At 43.4% G+C, this 26888-nt stretch overlaps 1 protein-coding gene across 1 annotated transcript in view; it reads right to left on the bottom strand.

The window, feature by feature from the left end:
* The window catches only part of STARD9 (StAR related lipid transfer domain containing 9), a gene marked incomplete at both ends in the record, with an annotated part of 126013 nt that extends 100347 nt beyond the window's left edge, over nt 1–25666 (bottom strand). The window contains 3 exons of the mRNA XM_082834581.1: nt 19265–19381; nt 21172–21241; nt 25620–25666. Coding sequence (XP_082690707.1) covers nt 19265–19381; nt 21172–21241; nt 25620–25666 — 234 coding nt within the window. The remainder of the gene's footprint in view (nt 1–19264; nt 19382–21171; nt 21242–25619) is intronic.
* Nucleotides 25667–26888: the final 1222 nt, after the last annotated feature.

Below are 26888 nucleotides of genomic sequence, written 5' to 3'. Positions count from 1 at the left end.
GCTCAGTCAGCCCAGCTTAAGCCTATACCATTCTCAGCAATCCAAGGTCTAGTTAAAGAAATTAGTTTTGCGTTGATCTGAATTGCATCTGCCTCATGCATCCCACTGGCAGGGGCCTTCCTCCCTCGAGCCACAGTTCCCTCCTCCAGTCTTCCCTGAAGACTTGGTAGTTTGCAGAAGACAGAGCTGCCTGTAGAACCACAAGACCTCTAACCGCACCCATCTTGTGGTGCTTCTTGTGCCTCAGCCCCTCATCTCAAGTCACCTCAACCAAATAAACAAAGCAGCCTTAGCCAACAGCCCCGGAACAAAGGTGCTTCTTGGAGCTGTCACAGCCACTTACTAAAGTGCATGCAAAAGACAAAAAAATTAGATGATCCAAGAGAGACCCGACAGTGGTGAGCACTCAGCTCAAAAATTACTTGCTGGTGACAACCAAGAGATGCACTGACACAAACCTGGACAGTTAGGAACCTGGGACTGATTTTCAATGAAGCGTAGTTAATAAGCCTCCAAAAACCCTAACAGAGCTGATGAATGCCTAAGAGATTCATTCTCTCTGGTGCATAAATGCTTCTATGTGGAAGATACTGAGCAGATAAGGTTCATCTTTGCAGAAAAATAAATATTTGGAAATTAAAGCTGGTGGAATTTAGGAAAAAACTAGAAAACAATGTAGGATTTCATCTCATTCAAAAACATATATTAAGATTCTTCTGGATTCAAACTAGAGGTCCTGCATTCACTCTTTCCCTCCCCAATATGAAACTGGTCACCCCAGGGTACTTCACAGATGAGAAAGGACTTACTCAGAAAAAGAGGCACCAGCAATACTGAGTTGTGCCGGGAAGGAAAGAAGCACACTGACTGGCAGGGTTAGTGCACAGACCCCAGGCTCCTTCATGGGCACTTCTGGGTACACTTCACCACTTTTACTCTTATTTTTTTGGCCGCACTGCATGGAATGTGGGATCTTAGTTCCCCAAACAGGGATCAAACCTGCGACCCCTACAGTGGAAGCGCGGATTGTTAACCACTGAACCAGGGTGGTTAACACCAGGGAAGTCCCCATTTCGACACTTTTAAAGTCCACTTCAAAACCTGGCCCCTGGGTCAGAACAGGTGAAATGAAGCATCCATTTGCTGTAACGTGGGAGCTATTTCTTGTATCTCAGAAAGTGATTGGGTCAATTAGAGCTATTCGGGGGATTCAGAAGAACACACGCTGACTGCACCTGTAGACAAGCACTTCAGATACAAAATTTAAAATAGGTGGTGTCCTCCATATCTCAGAGGAAGGCATCAACAGGGAGGCTTGAAAACACACGATCCTCATCACGGCTCCTGGGTCCTTTCCTATGGTAAATGCACAGTTTATCAGCTGAAATTTTTCTAATTGTCAGCTAATCTATGTCATACTTCAAATATCAGAGGCACGCGCACAGTCAGGAGTAGTTAGCGCACACAGCAGGTGCAGTGGAAAGGGCAAGGGCTTTGGAAGCAGCAGATCTGGGTTTCAATCTGGGCTCCATCTCTTAGTACTGTGGTCCTGGGAAAGTTACCTAACTCTTTGAGCCTTGGTTTCCACATCTGTACCATAGAGGTGATAATAACCCACTTTGGGGGCTGCTGTTAAAGAGTGAATGAGATGAGTCAGGTACTCAGTTCAGTACCTGGAACAGAGCAGGTTCTCAAAAGGTGGTATTTTCTTCTCTCACATCCCCCTTAAGCGAGTTGTTCATGAGAATATTGTCCGAAATTAAGCACAACTTTTCCAAACCCTGAAATCAAATCTCTAAACTCGGGCTTCCCTAGTGGCGCAGTGGTTGAGAGTCCACCTGCCGATGCAGGGGACACGGGTTCATGCCCTGGTCCGGGAACATCCCACGTGCCGTGGAGCGGCTGGGCCCGTGAGCCATGGCCGCTGGGCCTGCGCGTCCGGAGCCTGTGCTCCGCAACGGGAGAGGCCACAACAGTGAGAGGTCCCAACAGTGAGAGGCCCACATACCGGGAAAAAAAAAAAAAAATCTCTAAACTCCAAGGAAATGTTGCCAGATGCTTACTGAAGGGGGAAGTTGCTTCTACTTTCTCAAAATCTCTAATGTGGGAGAAAAGGAAAAGCAATACCAGCCAGAAACCACTACATGTTTGTGCTTTAAACCATAACACCACCACAAACAAGATGGGGTTAGTTTACTAGGGGAGGAAGAGCAAAGAAAAAAAGTAATTAAGGGTTTCCATTCCTGTCAGATCTCTTCTCATCTGAGCAGAGCCACTGTCTCCACCAACTACATGGAAGCTGCATTAGCTCTTCCTCCTACATCAATTCAGCACATATCCCCAGAAAGCATCTGTACTTTGTCTAACTGCCTAACTACAGAGACAAGAATTGAGCAATGAAATGACTAACAAAGGAACAATCCCCCACTTCAAGGAAGAGAAGCAAAAATGAGTGCGCACACGCTTCTGTTTACCTCCTCCGCTCCTGGGGACCAGATGCAAGGGACTGTTTGTATACAGATGATAATCTCATGAGTGAGTCCAACCGTTTCTGCCCTAAGACCAACGTCCTGGGGCTCTGCCTTTTCCAACTTCTAAGTACAAACTGGGGGATGCCTGGGCACATCTGGTCACCATTTGATTTCAGGCTCCTATTGTGTTCAGTCTGTGGGGGGAAGTGAGTCTATAAATAGCTCACACTCGAAAAAATGAGAAACCATCTACTCTGCCTTTCCTGCAGAGAAGAGAGGTTTTCACCAAACCCAGCTCCCTCATCATGATCATAAACCAAGTTAATATGCTAAGTAGCCAGACTCAATCAAATGATTCATACACTTATTTTATAAGACTAAACAGTATCTAGAATGAAACCAGGAAGGAGCTTCAAGTTAGGATTAGTGAATGATTCATGGGATGCTTTGAGAAGTCTTTTTGGAAACACACCAAGCTGTGTAGTTAAATCCATGTATGTGAAGCACCACTTTCAAGTCTTAAGAAGAATGCCCTTCCCACCTTTGGAAGAGAACTACAGGTTTAAATCCTATTCAATCCTGAAAAGAGCAAGCAAGCTGTGGACTAGACTTTTTTTTTTTTTTGGCGGTATGCAGGCCTCTCACTGTTGTGGCCTCTCCCGTTGTGGAGCACAGGCTCTGGACGCACCGGCTCAGCGGCCATGGCTCACGGGCCCAGCCGCTCCGCGGCATGTGGGATCTTCCCGGACCAGGTCACGAACCCGTGTCCCCTGCATCAGCAGGCGAACTCTCAACCACTGCGCCACCAGGGAAGCCCGGACTAGACTTTTTACAACCTCCCCTCCCTACCCCCGACAAAAAAGGCCTACCTCCCTCTTCAAATATTTTCAAATGCTTAATTAAAATATTTATCAGTACTGTAGTATTTACCACACTGTGAAGTAATTAACTCTGTGTATCTGCCTCCCTCAAGAACTAAGAGTTTTTCATGGGTAACTACAATGTCCAATTCTTATTGGTTATTTCCAGTGCTTAGCACAATTCTTGGCATATTTTTCAGTAGAAGTATGTTGAATGGATAAGGTAAAACAATCACATATTACATGACCTTAGTGAGCTTTTCACAAATAAAAGATACATCAAATTTAATGTTGATTTAAGGGAGAGGTGAGAGAAAAGGGGGCCAAGCAGGTAAAAGTAAACAAAACAGCGATATAAACAGATTGTTTCCCTTCATCTCCACACCTGCTCAGGATTCCAAAAAGGCTATTTTTGCTGGAAGCTGAGATTATGTAAATGTATGTAAACCACAGACTAGTAAGAGCCAGTATACAGTAACAACCACCCCTAACTTCAGATCCCGGAAAAAATAATTTGAAGCCAAATTCCTGTTCCCAAAAAATGCAGTTCAGAAAGAACAGCAAGCAGTAACAAAGATATTGGACAGCTAAGACCTACAACTTGAAATGCTCCAAAATGTTTCATAGTAAATTATCAATTTCTGATTTTGTCTTTAGAATATAAGGAAAAGTCTCCTGTACATGTTCTAGAAGCCACAGCATATTATCACTGTGCCTGTCAAAGGATCTGTCTTTGGTTTAGAAGACAAATGCTAAATTAAAATCTGCTCTACTGAGTCCATAGAGCAAGTCACAAACCAATGTGGATCCATCTGCTGACACCAGAATTAATGCTATACGGTTTGTCAGATATAACTCAAACACGGTCTTCATCTTTTCAGTGTCCAAAATATGATAGCTGAAATGAAGTTAAAGAATATACTAATAGAAGGAAAATGATACCAGATGGAAAAAAGAAACGAAGAGCGCTAGAACCGTTAACTACATGGGCAAGTATATGATTTTTTTTCTTACTATTTAAATTCTTTAAAAAATAATTTACCATTTAAATGAAATTATTGACAATGCATTATGGAGTTCATAACATATGTAGATATAAAATGTATGACTTGATAGTATAAAGACTGAGAGAGAAGAAACAGAAGTATTTTAGTGTACCTTATTTTATGTGGGAAGTAGTATATTATCACTTAAATATAGACTGTGATAAGTTAAAAATGTATACTATAAACCCTAAAGCAACCACTAACAAAACAAAGACTTTAATTAATAAACCAACAAAAACAAAATGGAAACACAAAAATACTCAATCCAAAAAAGGCAGAAAAATACAAAAAAGGGAATAAGAGATAGGTCAAATAGAAAAAAAAGAAAAAAGAAAAATGATTGTCATAATTATATTAGTAATTACACAATGTAAATGTTCTAAATAGCCCCAATTAAAGGCAGAGATGGTCTGATTAGGAAAACAAAGCAAGACTCAATCACATATATGCTGCCTACAAGAAATTCACTGTAAATATAAAGACATAAATAGTTTAAAAGTTCACAGTAGCAAATAAATTATGGTACACTCACATAAAATGTTACTATGTAGTCATCAAAAAAGTGAGGTAATCATATATACAGATATGAAAATGTCTCCAAGATGCATTAACTGAACAAAGCAAGAATAATATGTGTCTGCTACCATTTTTTTAAAAAAGAATAAATATACAACTACATGCTTAGATGTACACAAAATATATAGGAATATACACAAGAAATCAATAACAATGGTTGCCTCAGCATAGGGGAAAGAGGTACCAGGAGATAGAAAAGAGATTTAATTTTCACTGTACATCCTTTTGTACTGTCTTATCTGCCATGTGCATATATTACCTATTTTTTAATTAATTATAGTATTTTTAGAAAAAAATTTTATCATTAAAGAATTAAGAACAAAAGATACTTTCACTGGCAGTATACACAACTCTGTAAAGAGACTTCTTTCTTGGTACAGAAACATCAGAGAATATAATGTAGTAATAATATCAACTGATATTTATTTAATCTTTCTGATTTTTTTCAAAGTCCTCTCAAGCCTAATACTTCATTTTAGTCTAACAGTATTCCCGTGTGTTGGTAGGTTGGGATCATCACTCCCTCTTGAAAGATAAGAAAACTGAGGCTATTTAAATCACATAATATAAAGTTGTTCCACTAAACCAAAAGCCATCAAGGTCTGCCTGAGATGGCACTTGTGTGAGTGGATATGTCAGTGTCTAACATGTCTTCCTTCTTACGTCAGCCAGACATACAAGTAAGAGAAATGTCAACCAGGGAATAATCCACATTTTACAGCCAAAGCAAAAGCACAGTTATCTGGACCTTGGGAAGAGCAGTCATCTATTCAAAATTGTATAATTTAAGGTACAATATATCATGAACTCCAGAATCTTGTTACTAAAAGTGTAGTCCTCAGTCCAGCAGTATCTTAAGCTCCAACCCAGAACTCTTTGATCTGAATCTGCGTCTCTAACTTTAATTACTTTCACATGCATACATATCACCTGGTGATCTCTTTAAAATGCAGATTTTGATTCAATGCATTTGGCTTAGGGTCTGAAAGTACACATTTCTAACAAGCTCTAGGCAATACCAAGGTCCATACTTTGAGGAGCAAGGCTCTCTACATCTGTGTTCCCAAAGAATAGGAAGCATGTCCTCTTCCTTTCATTGTATGGAAGCATCTGGACATGCACAGTTCTTAGTAAAGCTCAACAGGCACATCCAGAAGGAAGAACCAGTAATGTGTTCCTGGGAGGCATTTTTCTACAATAAATCAGAACACTTCTACCATTCTGGAACAAAACAGATCTGCAAGATGTCCCAGGGGCAGACTCTTGAGAGAGCAGCAACAATGGAGATACCATGGCCCCAAACCAAGGTTCTGGAAACAAAGAAAGGCAGTGGTGTCCAAGCAACAATGGGGATGGACAAAAGGATGGAATGGGCACTATAGCCTATTAGAACCTCCAGAAAAAAAATCTTGAATGAGACATAGATTTGCTCAAAATCTGATCAGCATAAAACGCGATATATCAGGTGAGGTAAAGCAACTAAGCAAAACTCTGTCTCTGTCACTCACTCACTCACTCACTCACTCACACACACACACACTCACAGTTTGTTTACCCAGCACCTAGCATATACCGACATACAACAGACAACGGTGAGTGAATGCTGTTTCTGTAACCCAGGATACGCCGCCTCCTGCCCTCAGGTTAAATATCTTCATGGTCTGTATCTGCGGATTCAGCTAAGCATCCAGGATGCTCCCGAGGCCACTTTGCCACTGTCCCAAAGAACCTGGGATTAGCCTCCATATCCCCTAGGAGTCTGGAGCAGCACAGAGATGGAATGTGGGAGTCTGGCCTCCTGGGACACTTGGAGAGACGGACACTATGACTACATCCTCTTAGCTTCACCCTGGACTGGCAGCACTTGATCCACTCAAGCACATCTTGTACATTCTGGCCCTACAATCTTTGCTTATTATGCCTTTCCTTCTGACTGCAGTGACCTCCCTTGAACTCATTCAAAGGAATCTATGGGTAGTGTGTTACTCCTCTGGATTCCTGAAATACTTAATCTAAGTACCACTCATTTAACACTTGAATGCTTGGTATTGTTGATTATTTTTATTATTTTAAGGATTATTTATAAATATAAAATTATACATTTATAATAATATAAGTATACTGTTATTATATTTATTATTATTCCCAATAAGACTAAGCTTTCTGAGGGCAGGAATCACATCTTATATCACCCCATATTCCTCACAGCACTCAACCCCACTGTGTTGCAGATGGTAGTTGCTTCTCAAGTGCTTACTGACTGAATGAGAGAAATGTCACTACGCTAGGAAATGTAGGGTATTCAAAGATGGATGAGGCCTAGTCTGCCTTCAAGGATCACTCAGTCTAATAAAATAGGTAAGTCATGTACCCAAAGAGCGTTAATTTAAATTAATATGCAGAGTGTCACAAGAGAGTAACAAGATATTATGAGAATCTAAGGGATGGTGACAACTTCAAGGAGGAAGTACCATTTTAACTGGGTCTTAAAGAATAAGCAGCATTTTGAATGGTAGGAACTGGGGAGGTGAGATATTTTAACATATTTTGGAAAGAGGAGTCAGCATGAGCAAAAGCAGGGAAGTGCATGGCATTTGGGGAAGAGCAAACACCAAAATAATCAGGATAGCCTGAAAAAGAAATGAGAAAGGACCAGCCCTGTCCAACACTAAAAAGTAGTAAAACAGTATGGTATATGCTTTTATGAATATTTGAAAACTTGTGAAACAGTATAGTTCTGGCACAAAAGTACGAATCAATCAATGAAACAAAACAGTTTTAAAAGAGACCCCAGGTGGAACTTCCCTGGCGGTCCAGTGGTTAAGACTCCGTGCTTCCAATGCAGGGGGCGTGGGTTCGATCCCTGGTCGGGGAACTAAGATCCCACGTGCTGCACAGCGTGGCCAAAAAAATTTTTTTTAATTTTTTAATTAAAAATAATAATAAAAGAGACCCCAGTATATACAGGAATTAAGCAAATGATAAAAATGGCTTTTACATATCAGTGGAGAAAGGATGGGTGTTCAGTAAATGGCAATGAGGCAATTAGCTAGCTATCTGGGAAAAAAAGTAAAGATGAAGCCCCACTGCATTTCCTACAACAAAAATATTCAAATGGATCAAATATTTAACTATTAATAAGATAAATCCATTAGTACACCAGAAAAAAAAATGGCAAAACTTTTATGATCTCAGAATGACAGGCCTTTCTAAGCTTAGCATACTAGGAAGCCACAGAGAAAGGTCAATAATTTGACTACATTTAAACGCACACACACGGGTGCACGGGAAAAAAATTACACAGTCAAAACAAAAGTAAACAGGGGAAACATGCAACATCTATGACATGGATCAATTTCCTTAATATTCTAACTGCTCTTAAAAATAAGTAAGAGGGCTCCCCTGGTGGCGCAGTGGTTGGGAGTCCGCCTGCCAATGCAGGGGACACGGGTTCGTGCCCCGGTCCAGGAGGATCCCACATGCCGCGAAGCGGCTGGGCCCATGAGCCATGGTCGCTGAGCCTGCGCATCCGGAGCCTGGGCTCCGCAACGGGGGAGGCCACAGCGGTGAGAGGCCCGCGTACCGCAAAAAAAATAATAAGTAAGAAAAAGGGACTTCCCTGGTAGTCCAGTGGTAAAGAATCCGCCTTCCAATGCAGGGGATGTGGGTTCGATCCCTTGTCAGGGAACTAAGGTCCCACATGCCGCAGGGCAACTAAGCCCACGCGCCATAACTGCTGAGTTCGCGCACCTCAGCTAGAGAGTCTGTGTGCCACAAACTACAGAGCCCACGCGGTCTGGAACCCGCACACCACAACTACAGAGCCCACGCGCCCTGGAGCCTGCGCACCACAACTAGAGAGAGAAAACCTGCACGCCACAGCTAGAGAGAAGCCCACGCGCCGCAAGGAAAGATCCTGCATGCCTCAACGAAGATCCTGCATGCCGCAACTAACCTGAAGCAGCCAAAAATAAATAAATAAATAAATCTTTAAAAAAAAAAGAAAAAGATGAACAATACAGTAGAAAAATGGGGAAAAAATATATGAACACGCAATTCACAGGGAACAAAATATACAAATGGCCCAGAAACATACAAAGATGCTCAATCCCAATTATAATAAAAAGAAAAGCCAAAGATAAGATACCATTTCTACCTACAAGATAGACAAAGATTAAAGAGTTTGATAACACCTAGTATTGACAAGGAATGTGATAAAGTATTCTGATACACTATTGTTAAGCATGTAAATTGGTACAATCTTTTTGGAAGACAATTAGACAAAAATCTATTGAAATTTAAAATATACATACTCTCTGAACATGCAACTGCACTTCTAGAAATTTACCTTACAGTTACACTTGCAAAAATGCAAAGATGATCACTCTAGTATTATAGTGAATAATAGAAACATAATATAATATATATTTACATAATAGCAGAATTACAAAATTTTGGAATTATAATTATATAATATGTAATAATATATTGTATTATATAGTTAGCTGGAAATATTCTAACTATCCATCATTAGAAAACTAGTTAGACTACAATACCTTTATACGATGGAATTCCATGTAGCATTAAAACAATGAGGTAGAACTATAGGTACTACAAATAAATTAGGGCCAAGATAAGTTGCATAGAATAAAGCAAGTTGAAAAAAAGTACAGAGTGTAAGCCCCTTAGTATTTTTTTTTTAAAGAGACATACTATATATGCTTACTTATGATTAGAGAATGTCTGAAAGGATAGCAAAGAACTGCCGACAGTGGTTACCTCTGGAGAATGAGACCAGTGGGGAGGCATGGAAGGGGAAGCTATTTTCACCTTTTACATTACACCCTTCTGGACTGTTTGAACGTTTTCCAGTTAGCTTGTATTGCTTTCATAGCAAAATATTTTAAGAAACTAATTAATCTACTGACACATTTTATGCAGTTGTCTGCTTTCTGCTGAGCATAGAACTAGAGAGAGACCAGTCCTGCTCCTTTCCCCATACTTTCTGAACCCTTTTCAGAACACTGCACTTAGAAGGGGCCTTTTGTTGGTCAGCTGGACTGGCTCCCACAAACAGAGGACCATTGAAAGGTGCTGAGAGGGGACTTGGACACAGGCTTACTGCGCAAGTATGTGGGAGAGAATTTAGCACCTGGTGATGCAGACCAGGTGGCTTCCTCTGGAGAAGGCTACTGTTACCAGTCTGCCTGTGCACACCTCTGCTGTGGTGGACACACAGACCTTTTGTTCAAAGGGCTGTGCTTCATCTTATATCCTCTTGTTCACATGATTTTGCAAATCAGTTTTTCCAAAGACCCTCAAAGTGATCACCTCCATCATCATTTCTTCAAGCAATTAATTGACAATCCTTATAAACCCAGGACAAATTCAAGTGTAAAGGGAGCGGAGAATAGGGCAACTTCTCAGCACTGCAGATGCAAGCAAGAGAACTTCTGGGGAACATCAAGGACACCTAGCTCAGGACCTCTGTCTGTATTTATGCTTAGGCTGCACCAGGTTTCCAGTTGACTATCAAAATGTGGGCATGCCACCCCTACAGATAACCTCTCTCCCAAGCCTAAATCTCAAGGACTCCAGATACAACCAGAAATTCCTGTTACCCTTGACTCACAGAGGAGAAAAAAGAATCCAAACAAGCTGTTGCATTTTAAAAGATTTCTCTAGTTTCTGCTGTTCATTTTTGTAAAGGCATCCAGCACCAACAGCAAGCATTAAGTGTCAAGGATCTCTGTTCTTCAGATTTTTCTGAGTCTAAAAGCTACCCTTTAAAAATTCATAATCAAGTTTCCAGAGAGGGGGAAAAAATGAGTTAGAAGAAGCCAAAAGAATGACCTTATTCCTTTAAAATCCAGCCCATGGACATGCTTATGGAGCTGAGCAGCTGTGCTATTGGCAGAGGGAACTTACTGAAATGAAGCACTCATGGTAATCTCCCTTCCCCCACTCATGCCAGAAGAGCCCCATCCAATTATTGAACAAAAAGGCTTTTTCTTATAAACTTCTCTCCCTTCAACTTCTGTCTCCATCTTGGTTGGGAAGAAATAGCACTAGCGCTGGAATGTACACAGCTCTGCAAATATTCATGAGAAAATCCTTTGACGCCCACACGCTCCCCAGCTGCCCTAGCACATACATGCATTAGGGAAAGGGATGCACAGAGAAATTCATAGATGTCTATGGTTCTCCAACTTAGGCAAACTGCAAGGCCTCCTCAAAACGGGCAGCAAGATTCAAGAAGACAGAGTGCTAACTTATCACTTATCCACTGAACCATAAATTGAATTATCAACCCAATAACCACTAACTGATCATTTAAGATGTGCAACACTGGAAATACAGAAATAAATAGAGCTGTGTGTGGTGCAGCATTTGAGAGCTTGGACTTTGGAATCACACAGTCAAAGGTTTGAATGCTGGTTCTATCACTTGGCTGGTGACCTTCAAGCAAGCTACTCAACCTATCTGAGCCTGCTCCTGTACCTAAATTGGAGATAATAATATTTACTGTAAAAAGTGATATACCCCTAACCCCTCTGTGAACTCTCAAATTCCTTCTCACCTTAGTTTCTTCTTCATGTTTGCCCCTCCTCTTGCTCCTCCAAGGTCCCTCTTCAGTTTCCGTAGCTCTTCCACCTTCTTTCCTCTTTCCCCAAAGCCTTCATTCATACTCCAAGTTCAGGAGATACAAAAGAAGTGACAGCCATACCCCTCTCCACCTCACCCTACTTACTTTCCGAAGCAGGAGCTCATAGATCACTTGTCTTCATCTTATAATGGGTTGCAGTCCCCAGACAGAAATGCTGCTTCTGTGGCAGCAGTTAACTAGCCCCAGCCTGGTCATGTTACAGAACCTATGATAATAGTCACTCAATGCCTTCCCATCCCCATGCTACTAAATGGCAATAGTGTAATTTCCTCATCTTGACGAGTACAGAGCCAGGGATAGGCCCAGTCTCAAGAACAAGATCTTTCCTTGGGATTCTGCTAAGCAGCACACTTCCTGCCCTGCACGAAACTATGTGTTGCAGTTCATGATCCTGTCACTAGAATAAGCAACAGGCATTTCCCTGCAACACCAAGCACAACTCTGGACCGCCCAAAAAGAAAAAAAAAAATCCTATTAACTACTATTTTTGTCTCTCTAGGCCTTCATCTTTAAAATACGTGCCATGATGGTCTCTAGCATTTCTTCTAACACCAACATTCTGGAATTCTAAAGTCAAACTATTTAGGTCCACATATCCAGATTCAAAAACTCTGCACAAGTTACTCTTCATGTCTTTATAAACAATCCTCTGCAATTTAATCTGAAATCCTCTATTTTCTCCAAATGGCAATGAAGACCAGCTGGTTCTAATGCTCCATAAACTATTAAAATCATCATGTTCTGTACCTGTAGAGCATTTTTTTTTTTTTTTTTTTTTTTTGTAGAGCATTATTATTACCTGTCTTCCCGTCTCCGGAGCAACATTCCTTCATTAAATAATCACATGCAGAATGCACATGAGGTGCACTACACTGACAGTGGCTTTCCTCTTGGTTCCTGCAGCCAGCCCTTTAATCATTTTGGGGTATGTGGGGTTTTCCTCTGAAGCCTCTCCAAGTTCCTAACATCCTCAAGCTGAAGTCCAGAACTGGAGAAAATACTCACCAAAGAACCTGTAACACAAACGCACATGCACGAGCGCACGCACACACACACACACACACTCCTCCCCACCTTGCCCCGTGGCAGGGCTCTTTGGGGGTAAGCAATGGATGTTCTCTGTGTGTTGTTTGGTGTTCAGTGTATTATGGAGATGAAACAGTGTTAAAACAACAACAAGCATAATCACATTGCTGCTATAATTTCAGTTTTGAATGTGGTGGCTGTGGGGAGGAAATCTCTGCTCACTCACACGATATTTCATCTGGAAAAGCTACAGGTTTTTTAACTATTGTGTTTTAGCCAAATAACAGAGCATTTTAAAATAAAGATTCCCAGGAGAATAGAAGCAATTACGTCCCACAAGGGCTGGGTAGCTTTTTGTTCCTGACGCACTTTCTGTTGACTCAGTCTACACTTGTTTTGACAGCCACTCACAGTCCTTGGTGGGTAAAGCTGAGCTAATGCTCCTCATGGAAAGTTTTACAAACATACAATCGCCCAAACACAAAATGCTTGTGCAGAGGACTCCCGCTCCAACAGATGTTCCTGACCAGGAGGAAGGGAGGGAAGTTAATTTTCCAAGTGGAGCATGCTGATCCCAGAAGGGATCACAACCAGATTCAAAGAAGATTTTCAAATCTAGTTCAGCTCTTAGAAAGAAGCATGGGCCTCACTTCTCTTGTACTGTGATAGTGGTAATCACAACAGGGACACAAGCCACAGCACTCATGACCTCACATTCCACTTTTAGCTGTCAAGCCCTGGGCTGAACACTTCACATCATTATTTGTTTCCTCTTCACAGTAACTCAAGTTGAAAAGACTAGGACTCAGAGAGGTTAAATAACTTGTCCCAAAGTAAGCCAGCTGGTAAGTGGCCGTGCCTGAATTCAAGTCCAGGTCTAACTTCAAGAGAAGAAGCCGATTAATATAGATTCAAGGCAGATAAAATGCAGGTCAATTTTTAAGAAAAGCTTTGGCTGCAAGTCCAAATGTTAATAAAGACTGAAAACACAATTAGGTCAGTAACGACCTCCCTTAAGAATGGGACGCTGGGGACTTCCCTGGTGGTGCAGTGGTTAAGAATCCGCCTGCCGGGCTTCCCTGGTGACGCAGTGGTTGGGAGTCCGCTTGCCGGTGCGGGGGACACGGGTTCGTGCCCTGGTCCGGGGGGATCCCACGTGCCGCAAGGTGGCTGGGCCCATGGGCCGTGGCCGCTGGGCCTGCGCGTCCGGGGCCTGTGCTCCGCGGTGGGAGAGGCCATGGTAGTGAGAAGCCCGCGTACCACAAAAAAAAAAAAAAAAAAAAAAAAAAGAATCCGCCTGCCAATGCAGGGAACACGGGTTCGAGTCCAGCTCCAGGAAGATCCCACATGCTGCGGAGCAACTAAGCCCGTGCACCAAAACTACTGAGCCTGCGCTCTAGAGCCCACGAGCCACAACTACTGAGCCTGTGTGTCACAACTACTGAAGCCTGCGCGCCTAGAGTCCACGCTCCGCAACAAGAGAAGCTACCACAATGAGAAGCCCGCGCACCACGACAAAGAGTAGCCCCTGCTCATAGCAACCAGAGAAAGCCCGTGCACAGCAACGAAGACCCAAAACACAGCCAAAATAAATAAATTTTTTAAAAAAAGAATAGGATGCTGATGACATCAGGGTCATGGGGTAATGGACAAGTCAGGTAGTATAATCCCCTGCTAGTCCCCATTCACTATAACCTTTTCTCTCTCTTCTTTCCCTTCACCCATTCTCCTCAACTTTCCATCTCTTCCTTTTCCTATATCCGTCTTTTTATCTTTTTACACTGTAGTTTAGTAAAGAATATGAACTTTGCATTCAGATGATCCTGTTTTCAAATCTAAGACTCATTTTCTTATTGTGTGACTTTGGGCAGATCATATCGCTCTTATCCTAAATTTCCTCAACTACAGAAGAAGAATAAAATCTTCTACCTTTCAGGCTGTTGAAGGGATTAAATTAGATAATATGCATAAAGAGAGGACCAGGTCACTAGCAGACTGAATGAGATTTGTTTACTTTTGAGAGTCAGTGAGGCTTGGTGGACACGACATAGAATTTAGAGCCGGACAGTCTTGGCTTTGAATCCCTGCTCTACCACTTACTGGTTAAGTGACTCAGGCAAGTCTTGTAGCCGTTCTGTGGCTCGGTTTCCTTATCTATAAAATGGAGTAAATAATATAGGGTTAATAGATTTTGGAAGAAAGTCAAATGAAATGATAAGCACTTAGAGTCTATAGATATTTAACAAGGAAGCTGCCTCTCAGCAGAACTTGCAGTAGCCGATTTGCTCTCTAGAGGCTCATATTTGTTGACACCTGATCTACGTGTTCAAGTGTGTCACCACTAAGGACTGGGAAGTGCTAAAGCACAAAGGAATTTTAATCTTGAACCTATCTTTTGAGGCTGTAACATAAACATAAAGAGAGGGAGGTAGAGTGGTACAATGCAATGCAAAGGCCACCACAGCAGGCAAGGGTCCAGTCCCACTTTGGCATTAACTGCCTGTATAAGACCATGTAAGTTACACGCTGTATCTGGAACAGGAGAGGGTGGCCTAGATGAGTGGGCCTTGCCTGGAAACATTTTTCATTGTCACGATTGGGACTGCTACCGGCACCTAATGGGTAGAGGCCAGGGATGCTGCTAAAGATCCTACAATGCCCAGGACAGACTCCCTACAACCAAGAAGTAACCAGCCAAAATATCAACAGTGCTAAGGTTGGGGAAGCCTGGCCTAGAGGACTGCTAAGTTCCCTTCAAGTGCTAACGCTCTAAGAGACTACGAGGAGAAAGCAACACCAACACTGAACACGTGACTTCTCGTCAACATCCATCAAGCAATGCCTTATGATGTTGCTCAAAAATCCCCCTAAGGCCCGTGGGGAAAATTTCCCCTCCGATATCTGGATATTCTGAAATCAGTGCTGTTCTTCTGAGGGTGATGACAGTCCTTCCTTCACAAAAGGAGCCACAGTCCTCCAGGGACTTGGTCCCTTACTCTGTGCAATTAGAGTTGGTGTTTCCAAAGCCATGAGGTTTCTTTAGGGCAAGAAGATGACGTAAATGAGTCTGAATAGATCAGACTGATACGTGGTACACACAACAGCAGAGGTGAATATCATGTATTGATACATCATGCTAAGTAAGCCAGACTCAAAAGGCTACATACTATTTTATTACATTTATACAACATTATGGAACAGACAAAACTGTAGGGAAGAAAACAGATCAGCAGTTGCCAGGGGCTGGGTGGGTAAGAACAGCCTGACTACAAAGGTACATGAAGGAATTGGGGGGATGATGCACTGTTTTATATACTTATTGTAGTGTAAGTTATACAACTGTATGTGTTTGTCCAAACTCACAGAACTGTACACTGTACACTAAATGGTGAATTTTACTGTACCAAAATTATACTTCAATAAGACTGGCCCCTTTCCCCCCACCCGCCAAAATACGATCACAAAGACAGTAGAGAGGACTGCTGTACTTTGGGAGATGAAACAGATGACATCTAAATGCTTTCTTATGCCAAGTCCTATGATTTTATGATAATCTGCCTTTCCTATCCCTGGTGACTTCAGAGCCGTAATGATTAGGGTTAAGACTGGGCTCCAATTTCTGTGTCAAAGCGATGAGTCCCTCCAACCAAATCATGTGGATGTTAGTCTTGCCACCATTCTGGGACCTCTGGCCCTTCTCCAGCCTGTGACAGAGACTCCTTTCCTTCCCTCTCGTAACCCATGAGTGCCTTAGACAATTAGTAAACAAGCCAGAATAAACCTTAGGAGACACTGGTTTTATCTCTCTGCACAGGCTTCCTGTCCAAATGCCATTTGATCTTTCCATTGAACTTCAAATCAGGCAACAGAAAAGGAATCATATTTATGAATTCCCCTCCTCTATGGGCTTCTGGGTTTCCACTAGGCTATTTTTATACACTTAAGCTACATAAATATAAAAAGTGAGCCTCATATCAAAATTATACCTGGGCTTGCTGATATATAGATATAGATATGTAGTTTTGTTTAGTTTACACATACTTCCCAGATTATCTATCAAATGTTACACAGGGCTTCCCTGGTGGCGCAGTGGTTGAGAGTCCGCCTGCTAATGCAGGGGACACGGGTTCGTGCCCCGGTCCGTGAAGATCCCACATGCCGCGGAGCGGCTGGGCCCATGAGCCATGGCCACTGAGCCTGCACATCCGGAGCCTGTGCTCTGCAACAGGAGAGGCCACAACAGTGAGAGGCCCGCATATCGCAAAAAAAAAAAAAAAAAAAACCCAAAATATGTTACACAAAATAGTTAATGTTTCTTATGTACAGAACAGTCCTAAGTATGCTATGATCAAGAAGGATGGAAAGAGCCATCAGAATGCTCACACTTTCTGCTAATAGAAAGACCACTGTCTTCGATACCACAAATACTGTCACAACGGTGAACTGCTTTAGGAGTCCCATGCTCTTATTTGAGAGTCACTTCCTTTCCTGGCTCTTCTTGGAGGATCTCAGTGGAACAATACAAACACCAGTAACCAGATACCTCATACCTGCTTGAGTGCTGGGATAAAAGTCAAGGGCCACAAGATAAGCCTGGACCTGCCAGTGACCTCATCCTCCAAAGGATGGAGAAGACTTGGTAGGGGCCAGGTAATACCCACACTGCCCCTTTCTGCTGAGCATTTACAGCAAACACACTGTGACTACAAAAGTGGGGTGCTCGGGCTTCCCTGGTGGCGCAGTGGTTGAGAGTCCGCCTGCCGATGCAGGGGACACGGGTTCATGCCCTGGTCCGGGAAGATCCCACATGCCGCGGAGCAGCTGGGCCCGTGAGCCATGGCCGCTGAGCCTGCGCATCCGGAGCCTGTGCTCCACAACGGGAGAGGCCACAACAGTGAGAGGCCCGCGTACCGCAAAAAAAAAAAAAAAAAAGAGGGGTGCTCATATTATAATAGAAGGGACCCACTGAAACAACAAATCTCACAGTGGTCTAGGGTCTTGTTTCCACATGTTCCCCTCAAAAGGGATGGATGGGGAATTATACTTCCATGGTTTAGAATTATCCAATCATCTTCAGAAGTTCAATCATCTTCAGAAGTCTGTATCAGCAGAAAATCAGTACAGGCAGACCTCGGAGATGTTACAGGTCCACTTCCAGACCAACACAATAAAGCAAATAATTGCAACAAAGCCAGTCACATGCATTTTTTGGTTTCCAAGTGCAGACAAAAGTCATGTTTACACTATACTGCAGTCTACTAAGTGTGTAATAGCATTATGCCTAAAAAGCACTGAACATACCTTAATTTGAAAATTCTTTATGACTAAAAAATGCTAACCATCATCTGAGCCATCAGTGAGTCATAGTGGTGACGTCAAAGATCACTGACCGGGGATCATCATAAAAAATATAATAATAATGAAAAAGTTATAAATATTACGAGAATTACCAAAATATGACACAGAGACACGAAGTGAATAAATGTTATGAAAAATGGCACGGATAGACTTGCTTGATGCAGGGTTGCCACAAACCTTCAATTTGTAAAAAATGCAGTATCCATTAAGGCAATAAAGCAAAGTGCAATAAAACGAGGTATGCCTATGCTGTCCTCCAAGTCACTCAGGCTTGATAACATTGTTTCTTTGGCATAATTAGGAAAAGTTTCACAAAAGACTAACATACTTAGCAGAAGACACACTTTGGCTTTTTATTCAAAGATGTATGCACTGATAGGCAATGGTTGTCTAGGGTTCTCCCCCAAATTTTTCCATTTTCAATGTTTTTTCCTAAAGACATATTCCTCTAGTATTCTCTTTCACGTGTAAGAAAGAACATCTGAAAGGCCAAATAAATGATTTTTCTAATTTTAGAAAGGACCCTGGCAGCTACTAGGGTGAGGACTATTGTCTGTGGTCACAGACTTGAATCAGGCAAGGCTTGCTGGACATCATGGGGACTAAATGCATGACCTTTGACAGTGCTCCAACCAGGACAAGGCTGCTACTTCACAGAAACAGAGAGAAGTCCTGTAGACCCACCTGGCCAGACGTGCTGCCTCAGAAACTTATGGGAGAGCTAATCAGCAGGAAGGGTGACCTACAGCACCAGCCAGTACAGGCTTGGCTCATCCTCTCAATCCTCAGCAGATGAACGGAATTCGCCTCTTACATACATTCCAGGCTGGCAGACTAACTGTCCAGCCCTTTACACTCAGCCTAGGAGCACAAGCCTAAGAATCAAAGAAGATACCAGTCTCTACGACTCATGGGCCCTTCTGCTGCATACAACACAAGGTCAAGTTTGAGGTGAGCCCATTCACCTACCACAGGAGCAGAACACTGCCTGAACTACCTCGTACCCATCTGAATCAGACGGAGGTCCAAGCCTAAATGGACACTAGTCAATTTCCGTGCCCTCAACAAGCAGTCTTTTCTTATCTCCTTTGCTCTTTCTGCAACTGATGCCTCTCACTACCACTTCCCAGATCAAAACATCATTAGTTTCTGACCAAACTACCATAAGTAAGAAATAGCCAGGGCCCAGATTCCATTTTAATTTCCCAATAACTATCCAATTATAAAGAGCTGGGGAGAGTGAAGGAAAAATGACATTACCACATCCTGAGATGCATGCTGGGGGTCCTCTGGGTCGACTGACCAGTAGCAGTAATCAAAGCCAAATGCCACAACCTTCTCCCGGGAGTCGCCAAAGCCACTGGGTCGACCGTCCACCTAAAATCAAACATAGGATCCAGTGTCTTCTCTACTATAATATCAGAATCTGGCCAGTAGCACTTGATTCCTCTCTGCTGTAGCTAGAGATACCTGGACTGATCATGAGAATCTTTATCATATCTACCCGAAAAAGAAAAAGTAACCTTTGTTTTCATCTTGTTAGGTACAATGAAGCCCCAGAGAATTAAATGCCTGTCTATCATACTATCACATATCAACCCACATACGAACCAGCCCTATGAGGCATGAGACAGCTTGGGAGAAAAAGCCTTTCCTTCTCTGGGCCTCTTCTTCTTACTATCATTTCTTCTCTAAGTATTTCTGTAGAAGATACTGGTAGTACATGAGTAATTCAGTCCCTGGGCCTGACAGGCTCTATCAACCTAGGGCAAACACAGAGGTCTTTGGGGTATCCACTCCCAGTGAATGAGAAAGCATGTTGGACAGAAGAGTTAGGGCCACTCCAACTGCCCAAGGTAGATGAGGGCAGAGCCAGAGCTTAGAACTGTACTGACCTCCAGGTACTGGGGAGAATGGCATTATTCACAGAAATGCCTATCTTACTATTTAAAATTTAGACTCTGGACAGGGAGAAACAATCCTTTGAACTAGGTACCATAAGTCACAATAGAATGAGGCTGCCAGAATGACTAAGAGATTCTTAGTGGATAGTTGGCCTCAGTGAAGTAAGCAGTCAGCGAGGTGTGCAGGGGGCAGATTAGAGTTTGATCTTGGCCAGAATTTATTCTTAAGAACCAAAAATATGGGCTCTCAGAACAAAGCAGCTGAAGTGATTAGGCAACAGAGACATAAATAAGAGACAGCAGAGAATGAAAGGTCTTTTGTCCCCGGGGAGCTCCTGTTCAAAGTCTGGCAGGCTTCTCTTTCAGCAGAGAGCTACTGACAAAAGGAAACAGATCACATCAGAGGAGTAACACAAGAGTGGGCATGGCTGGGGGCCCTGGGATCCAGATAACCCTCGTCCTGCAAGTCAGCTTCCTCAGCTCTCAGGAATGCTCAGTACCACCTGCAAGCTGACCACAGCAATAGTCACATGGCCGGCTGCCCCGTCCCTCTCCACTGCTCAAGGGTCATTTGTTCTTTCGAAAGAATCCCTTCCACTTCCACTGGCCTGGGAAATGGAGGAATGGGATGGAGGAAATTAGCCCTAGGAAGGGGTGAAGGGGAGGGGAGGAAGTTGCCAGTATTTGTCCGATCGTGACTCAAAGATCAGTCAGATCTGTAAAAGAGAATTTGTAGCAAAACTCGGGCTAGTGACTGACTCTCTTCTGAGATCTAAAGTCTCTTACTTAGCCTTCACTATGGCCAAAAGAAGAGTCCTGCATTAGCAGATGGATACTAAAAGCCCTGGTAGTGCTTCTAGATGAAGTGATATCCAATAAGAGACTTGAGCCGAAGTCTAACTGGGGATCGAGTGAGTTAAATATATGCATGGATTGTCCCCAGCATGATTCCAGTTGGCCACAGCCCCCATAACACTCTTAGGGTTTACTTTCAGAACAACTACTGACCAGTTTCCAAAACAGCTGTACCCCACTTGATAGAACTTGGGCTGCAGCAGCCACATCCCTGGAACTTCTTTCCTGCTGTATTTTTATATTTGCTTTGTGGTTGCTCAAAGCTCTTCCCACAATTCCCCATACATGCCCTTCCCTCTCCCAATCCCCCTCTCTAAACACATTCACATACCCACCTTCACCCACAGAAGCCCTGTAATAATACTAGCTCCTCAGTGGAAAGAAAAAGGAAAACAATTTCACGCTTACCTTTAAATTCCTGATTTTTGCCACTTTGCCATCAACTTCCACAATAATTCTTCCCCCTTCTTTGGTCTCCCTAGAAACAAAACATAACCCATATGAGAAGAAATATTGCTTCTTTAAGTTAATCAAGAAAAGAGACACTTCCTTGGTGGCACAGTGGTTAAGAATCCACCTGCCAATGCAGGGGACACGGGTTTGAGCCCTGGTCTGGGAAGATCCCACATGCCGCAGAGCAACTAAGCCCATGGGCCACAACTACTGAGCCCGTGGGCCACAACTACTGAAGCCCGCGCGCCTAGGGCCTGTGCTCCACAACAAGAGAAGCCACTGCAATGAGAAGCCTGTGCACCACGACAAAGAGTAGCCCCCGCTCGCTGCAACTAGAGAAAGCCCACACACAGCAACGAAGACCCAATGCAGCCAAAAATAAATAAATAAATAAATTTATTTTTTTTTAAAAAAAAAGAAAGAAAAGAGCAGCTGAGAACAGCGCTATTGGGACAAAGTGTTTCCCTACTGCTGTCTCCATAACTGGGGTGTCCATCTCCATTAATGGCTATCAGCATCATATCAAGCAGTCCCCTAGTTGGCACACTTCCCTGGATTATTAGAATTTGGCTTGGAAACAGTGAAGAGTCACCGTTGTTGGGCACCCTCTATGTGCCAGGCACTGTATTGAGTATGTACTATACTTCATCTTATGCAATCCTCTTAACACACCCTCCTGACATAGCTTCCTAACATATCTTCATTTTTTCAGAATGAAGACCAAGGCTGAGAGAAATTATGTAACTTGTCCAAGGTCACACAGCTAGCAGTGGCAGAGCTGAAATTTCAACCCAGATCTGTCTAACCACAAAGCCATATGACTTAGAAATCGGGCTTGGAAACCGTGGAGAATATCCTCTGCTCAGCGCACAGCATGGCATCACTTCTCATTTTCTCTGATATTCTGAGCACAGAAAAAAACAAAAAAAGGTTTTGGAGTCCTCTCTGTTGAGACCTGAGAACATGCTTCCCAAATCCTTTCCTTATGTCTTCCTAAATCAGAATGAGAGCCAAGATCCTTAAGAATCTTCCTAAACTTGCAGTTCTGTAGTAACACTGCTAACAACTATCCAACCCCTAAATTCACTTTAAGGGGCTTAATCCATATGACCCATATACCTTAAGGCCAAAATGAATGGAATACACTCCATTCTAGATATGAAATCCTTTTTCACAACATAAAGAACTTTAGCTAAAGTGCTTAAGGTCAGAATGTTAATAGATGAGAGTTAACTCATGGGCACTTTTTCTACTACAGAGAAAGTTATCAATTAAATTACTCCTGGCCTGAGACCTGAAAGTTGAGCAAATATATTCAGTCTCATTTTTATCTTTCCTCAGGGTTTCCAGGATGTGACCTTGAGGATTTGGGGGCTGGGGGATGGCAAGGGGTGCACAGTGAGACAGGGGTCTTTACATTTAAGATTTTTTTTTAAACCTATCAGTGTGTTTGGGATAAAGCCCTGGATAAAAAATTTCCCTCTCCCAGGTGATGACATTTCTGTTACTTAAATTTCCTCAAGGCCCTGATGCTCTTTCTTTCACATTTCATACAAGACAGTACTTAAGGCAGCAGGGATATTCTTTGTCCCCCAGGATCATAAAATTACACCTCCTGCCCCCAGCCCTCAGCTCTCCTAAAGAAAATCTTTCATCTTTGGTGTTAAGATAATTTTTTTTCCTCTCTGCATTTAAAAGTAGGTTTTATTCTCCCTCCACCCACTATAAAATACACAGGTTATAGTAAATTTGCACAATAAAGAAAATAAGGGGGAAAATATGCAATAATGTTTGCAAATCTATTTAATTTTTTAAAGTAAGCCCTTTTTTGAGGATTTATCTAGGACTTTTTTAGGCTAAAGCAGCCAAAAGAAAAAAGGGTCTTGAACTTGACCTCTTGACAGAAAGATATGGCACTAAAGGTGGGTGAGATGCTGCCCTTCCCCTGCCTGGACCACTGCCATTGGTAATCTAGTGATTCCAAAATATTCTAAAACAAAATGAGGACAAATTAAAGTTGAGCAGAAGGGAAAGAAAGGGCACCAACCTCAACTGGGCAGCGGACTGCACAGAGCTCATAGGAAGTCTACTGATGTCTCTGGGTCCTGAATTCTACCAACAGGCATTCATTCGTTAGGGTTAAAGATTTTGCACAGGAATAAATGCTCAGTTACACGGTTACTCCTAGGGCAGTGTTTCTCAAAGTGTGGTCCACAGGTTACCTACATCAGAATTATGGGAGAAGGTGGGGCTAGTTAATTGGAACTCCTGTTAACAACTTGCATTATAACAAGCTTCCCAGGTGGACTGTATGTCTCCTATAATTTGAGAATCACTGCCCTAGAGGAGAAAATAACCAAGCCATTTCCACTGATCTGTTCATTTGTAAAACTTAAAAAAAAAAAAAAAAAGACAGCTAAGAAGAGGGAGGAATAAAAGCAGCTGTTAAAAATTATATAGCTAGCACTTTACTGGACACTTAAAATGAGCCAGGCTCTAAGTATTTTTAATATACCCTTTCATTTGATCTTCACAAAAAAACCCATTAAAGTAGTTACACTATTTCACAGATTTAAAAAGAAGAGCACAGAAAGGGAATATAGTGCATGAAAAGTAACTTTTGCCAGAGCAGTGGCTAGTGTTCCAGAGACTACAGTATTGGCAGAAGAAAACATGTTTTCTCAATGATGGATGATTTGGGACAAACAAGGGGCAGCATCTTATAATGAGACATGGATTTTCTGATTATGGGAAACAACTGTGAGGTAGAAGGGAGGGCACCAAAGCCATTTCCCATATTATCATTTTACTGATGGTCTATTCTAGTCCTACTGAGTAAACAGGCATCTGAGAAAGAAGTCCAACTTTTCTGTTATCTCAGGAAGGAGCGGCTTGGTCTGGTGAAAGGAATCTCGGCTCTTACCTACTTTTAGATCTTAAACAAGACCATTTTCTCATCTGGAAAAATTAAGAATGGAAGCTTGACCGCTAAGATTTCTTTCCAAGTACCACATAAGATCCAATGACTTTGTTAACTGAGTCTGTGCCTCCCAAATAGTTCCAATATGTGCCTTCAGGTCCCAAACCACATTCTGCCAGCTTTATCTCCTACTACTCATCTCCCTCCACACACCCTCTCCTCAAACAACAGAAACTTTTCTGTTTCCTAACCGCCTAAGTCCTTCGCTCTCAGTATTCTCACGGAGTGCTCTTTACACCTTCTCCACCTGTCAGCAGACTCTAGCAGCTCTTTTAAAAGCGTTTGGGTTCAAGCACCAACCCTTCTGTGAAGCCTTCCCTGACTTTCCAAACCTATGAGTGGAAAATCAGTAAGAAGGGAAAGAAATTATGCGGCCGGACCCTGGATGCCTCAACAGCTGAGACGTGCAGGATCAGATTCACGCATGAGGAAATGGGCACTGACTACGTTGCGGGAAGGGGTTAAAACAACTTCCCCTTCTTGCCAGTTCTGCTGTCGAGCACCGAATGAAACCACCATCTCTCTGAGCCTCCGTTTCCCTCTCATACCTTACAATCTGCTTTCCTCCACATCTTCACAGACAAACCCATGTGCACACAGGCACGCACACAATTCTGCCCCATTCCTCACAGGTACTCCAGAGCCACCAAGGAGAGACAGGAGACCGCCCGATCCCTCTCCCCCTTTCCCAGCCCTTCTCGGTGTACCCAGGGAGAAAGGCCCACACCATGCATCAAGAAAGAGAAAAACAAGTACCGTATGCTAACACATATATATGGGGAAAAAAAAAAAAGGTTCTGAAGAACCTAGGGGCAGGACAGGAATAAAGACGCAGACGTAGAGAATGGACTTGAGGACACGGGAAGGGGGAAGGGTAAGCTGGGATGAAGTGAGAGAGTGGCATAGACATATATACACTACCAAATGTAAAATAGATAGCTAGTGGGAAGCAGCCGCATAGCACAGGGAGATCAGCTCGGTGCTTTGTGACCACCTAGAGGGGTGGGATAGGGAGGGTGGGAGGGAGGGGATATGGGGATATATGTATACATATAGCTGATTCACTTTGTTATAAAGCAGAAACTGACACACCATTGTAAAGCAATTATACTCCAAAAAGGATGTTAAAAAAAAAAAAAGACTGGAGCCGCGGCCCCTCAAAACTCCTGCTGGCAGGACTCCAGGGACACAGGGTAGGCCACCCTGAGGCTATCCACTAACCGCTCCCCGCCAGGGCACTAATTGAAAACCCAACCCGAGCGAGGCTTTGTCCCGCCAGGCTTTTACAGTTTCCGGACGCTGGACCCTTCGGCCACTTTGTGTCTGATTTCTCCGCGCCAGAATCACTGAAGGGAGAGGCGAGGACCTCGCCCTCCTCTCAGCTCATTTGACGCCTCAGGCGCCCCCTCCCTCCCAGACTCACCTCTTGCTGAGGGGCCGGACTCTCACGGCCACCCGCACGTTGGCCATCCCTTGGGCCAAGGCTCAAGTCCCGCAGGTCGGCCCAGCTGCAGCATCCCCAACGCCAGCCCCAAGCCGAGCCCCGGCCCAGCCCAGCCCCGCCTGCCCCACGCGCCTCACGGGACAACCCCGCCCATATGCGGGCGGATGCCCGGCCGCGGCTGTGCCTGCCGAACCTCAGCCAATCCTGAGCTCGGTGGACTGGAAGACGCCCGGGCCGCCCCGCCTCGCTCCTCCCACGCGCCTCACGGGACGGCCCCGCCCACGAGGGCGCAGGCTGCCCGACCAGGGCGGTGCCTGCGGAACCTGGACCAATCCTGTCGGGGGCGGGAGGGCGCAGATCCTGGCTGGTTGGGGCCGGCTCCCGCCTACTGGGAACTAGCTTTTGTTCTCCCACCGTGTGACGGTGGTATAAAGTGGAGTAAATCCGTTAAATTTAAGTTAGTTTACAGACAGACTACAAAGACAGTTTACAAAGTAATTTGCTAAATACTTTTATTCGCTGCGTTCGCCTGAGCTGTTAATTCAGTGGTTAAATTTTAGGAGCAGAAATGAAATGGGGAACACCGATGTTTTTGCAGTTCCCTGCAAAGGGCATCGCCTTTCTTTGAAGAGGCACGGGAGATGAAGGAGTTTAGAGTGCTCGCAGGCGAGCTTCTCTTGATCGTGCTGGAAGCTCATAGCCACCCTGACAGAGTTCGTGATTGTGGCGGGAAGACTATCGGACCGAACTGGTTCATTAATTAATCCAAGAAATAGCTACTTGGGGTGTGCTCAGAGCAGGGGGCCTGAAGAAATGGCTCGTGTGTTTACAACACACCCGACAGGAATCTGGGTTCATTGTGAGAAGGGGCACAAAGCTTGTGACCTTCCTATGAGCAAATACCCAACACGTGTTCCCCTGCACCTCCACGTGGCTGCTGGGCAGGACCAGTGCGATAGGGCTCAGTATTGGAAGGAAAGCTACGGTATTTAGTGGGGGAGTTTGCCACCTAGAGCCTGTCAGGTCCACGCGTGGGTGGGCCATGAGTAGTCTTACAGACATAAAGGCTTTGAACCTCTCTTTTAAAGGAAAAAAAAAAAAATAGATTCCAACTATGTGCCATTCTGGAAAAGTCAAAACTATGGGGACAATAAAAAGATCAATGGTTGCCAGGATTTGGGGGGAGAGGAGAGATGAATACGTAGAGTACAGAAGTTTTTATAAGCAGTGAAAATACTTTGTATGACA

Source organism: Leucopleurus acutus, assembly GCF_964270905.1.
Source record: "Leucopleurus acutus genome assembly, chromosome: 1".
Lineage (NCBI taxonomy): Eukaryota > Metazoa > Chordata > Mammalia > Artiodactyla > Delphinidae > Leucopleurus > Leucopleurus acutus.
Note: the sequence above shows the minus strand (reverse complement) of the source record. Positions and strands in the feature narration are given on the sequence as shown.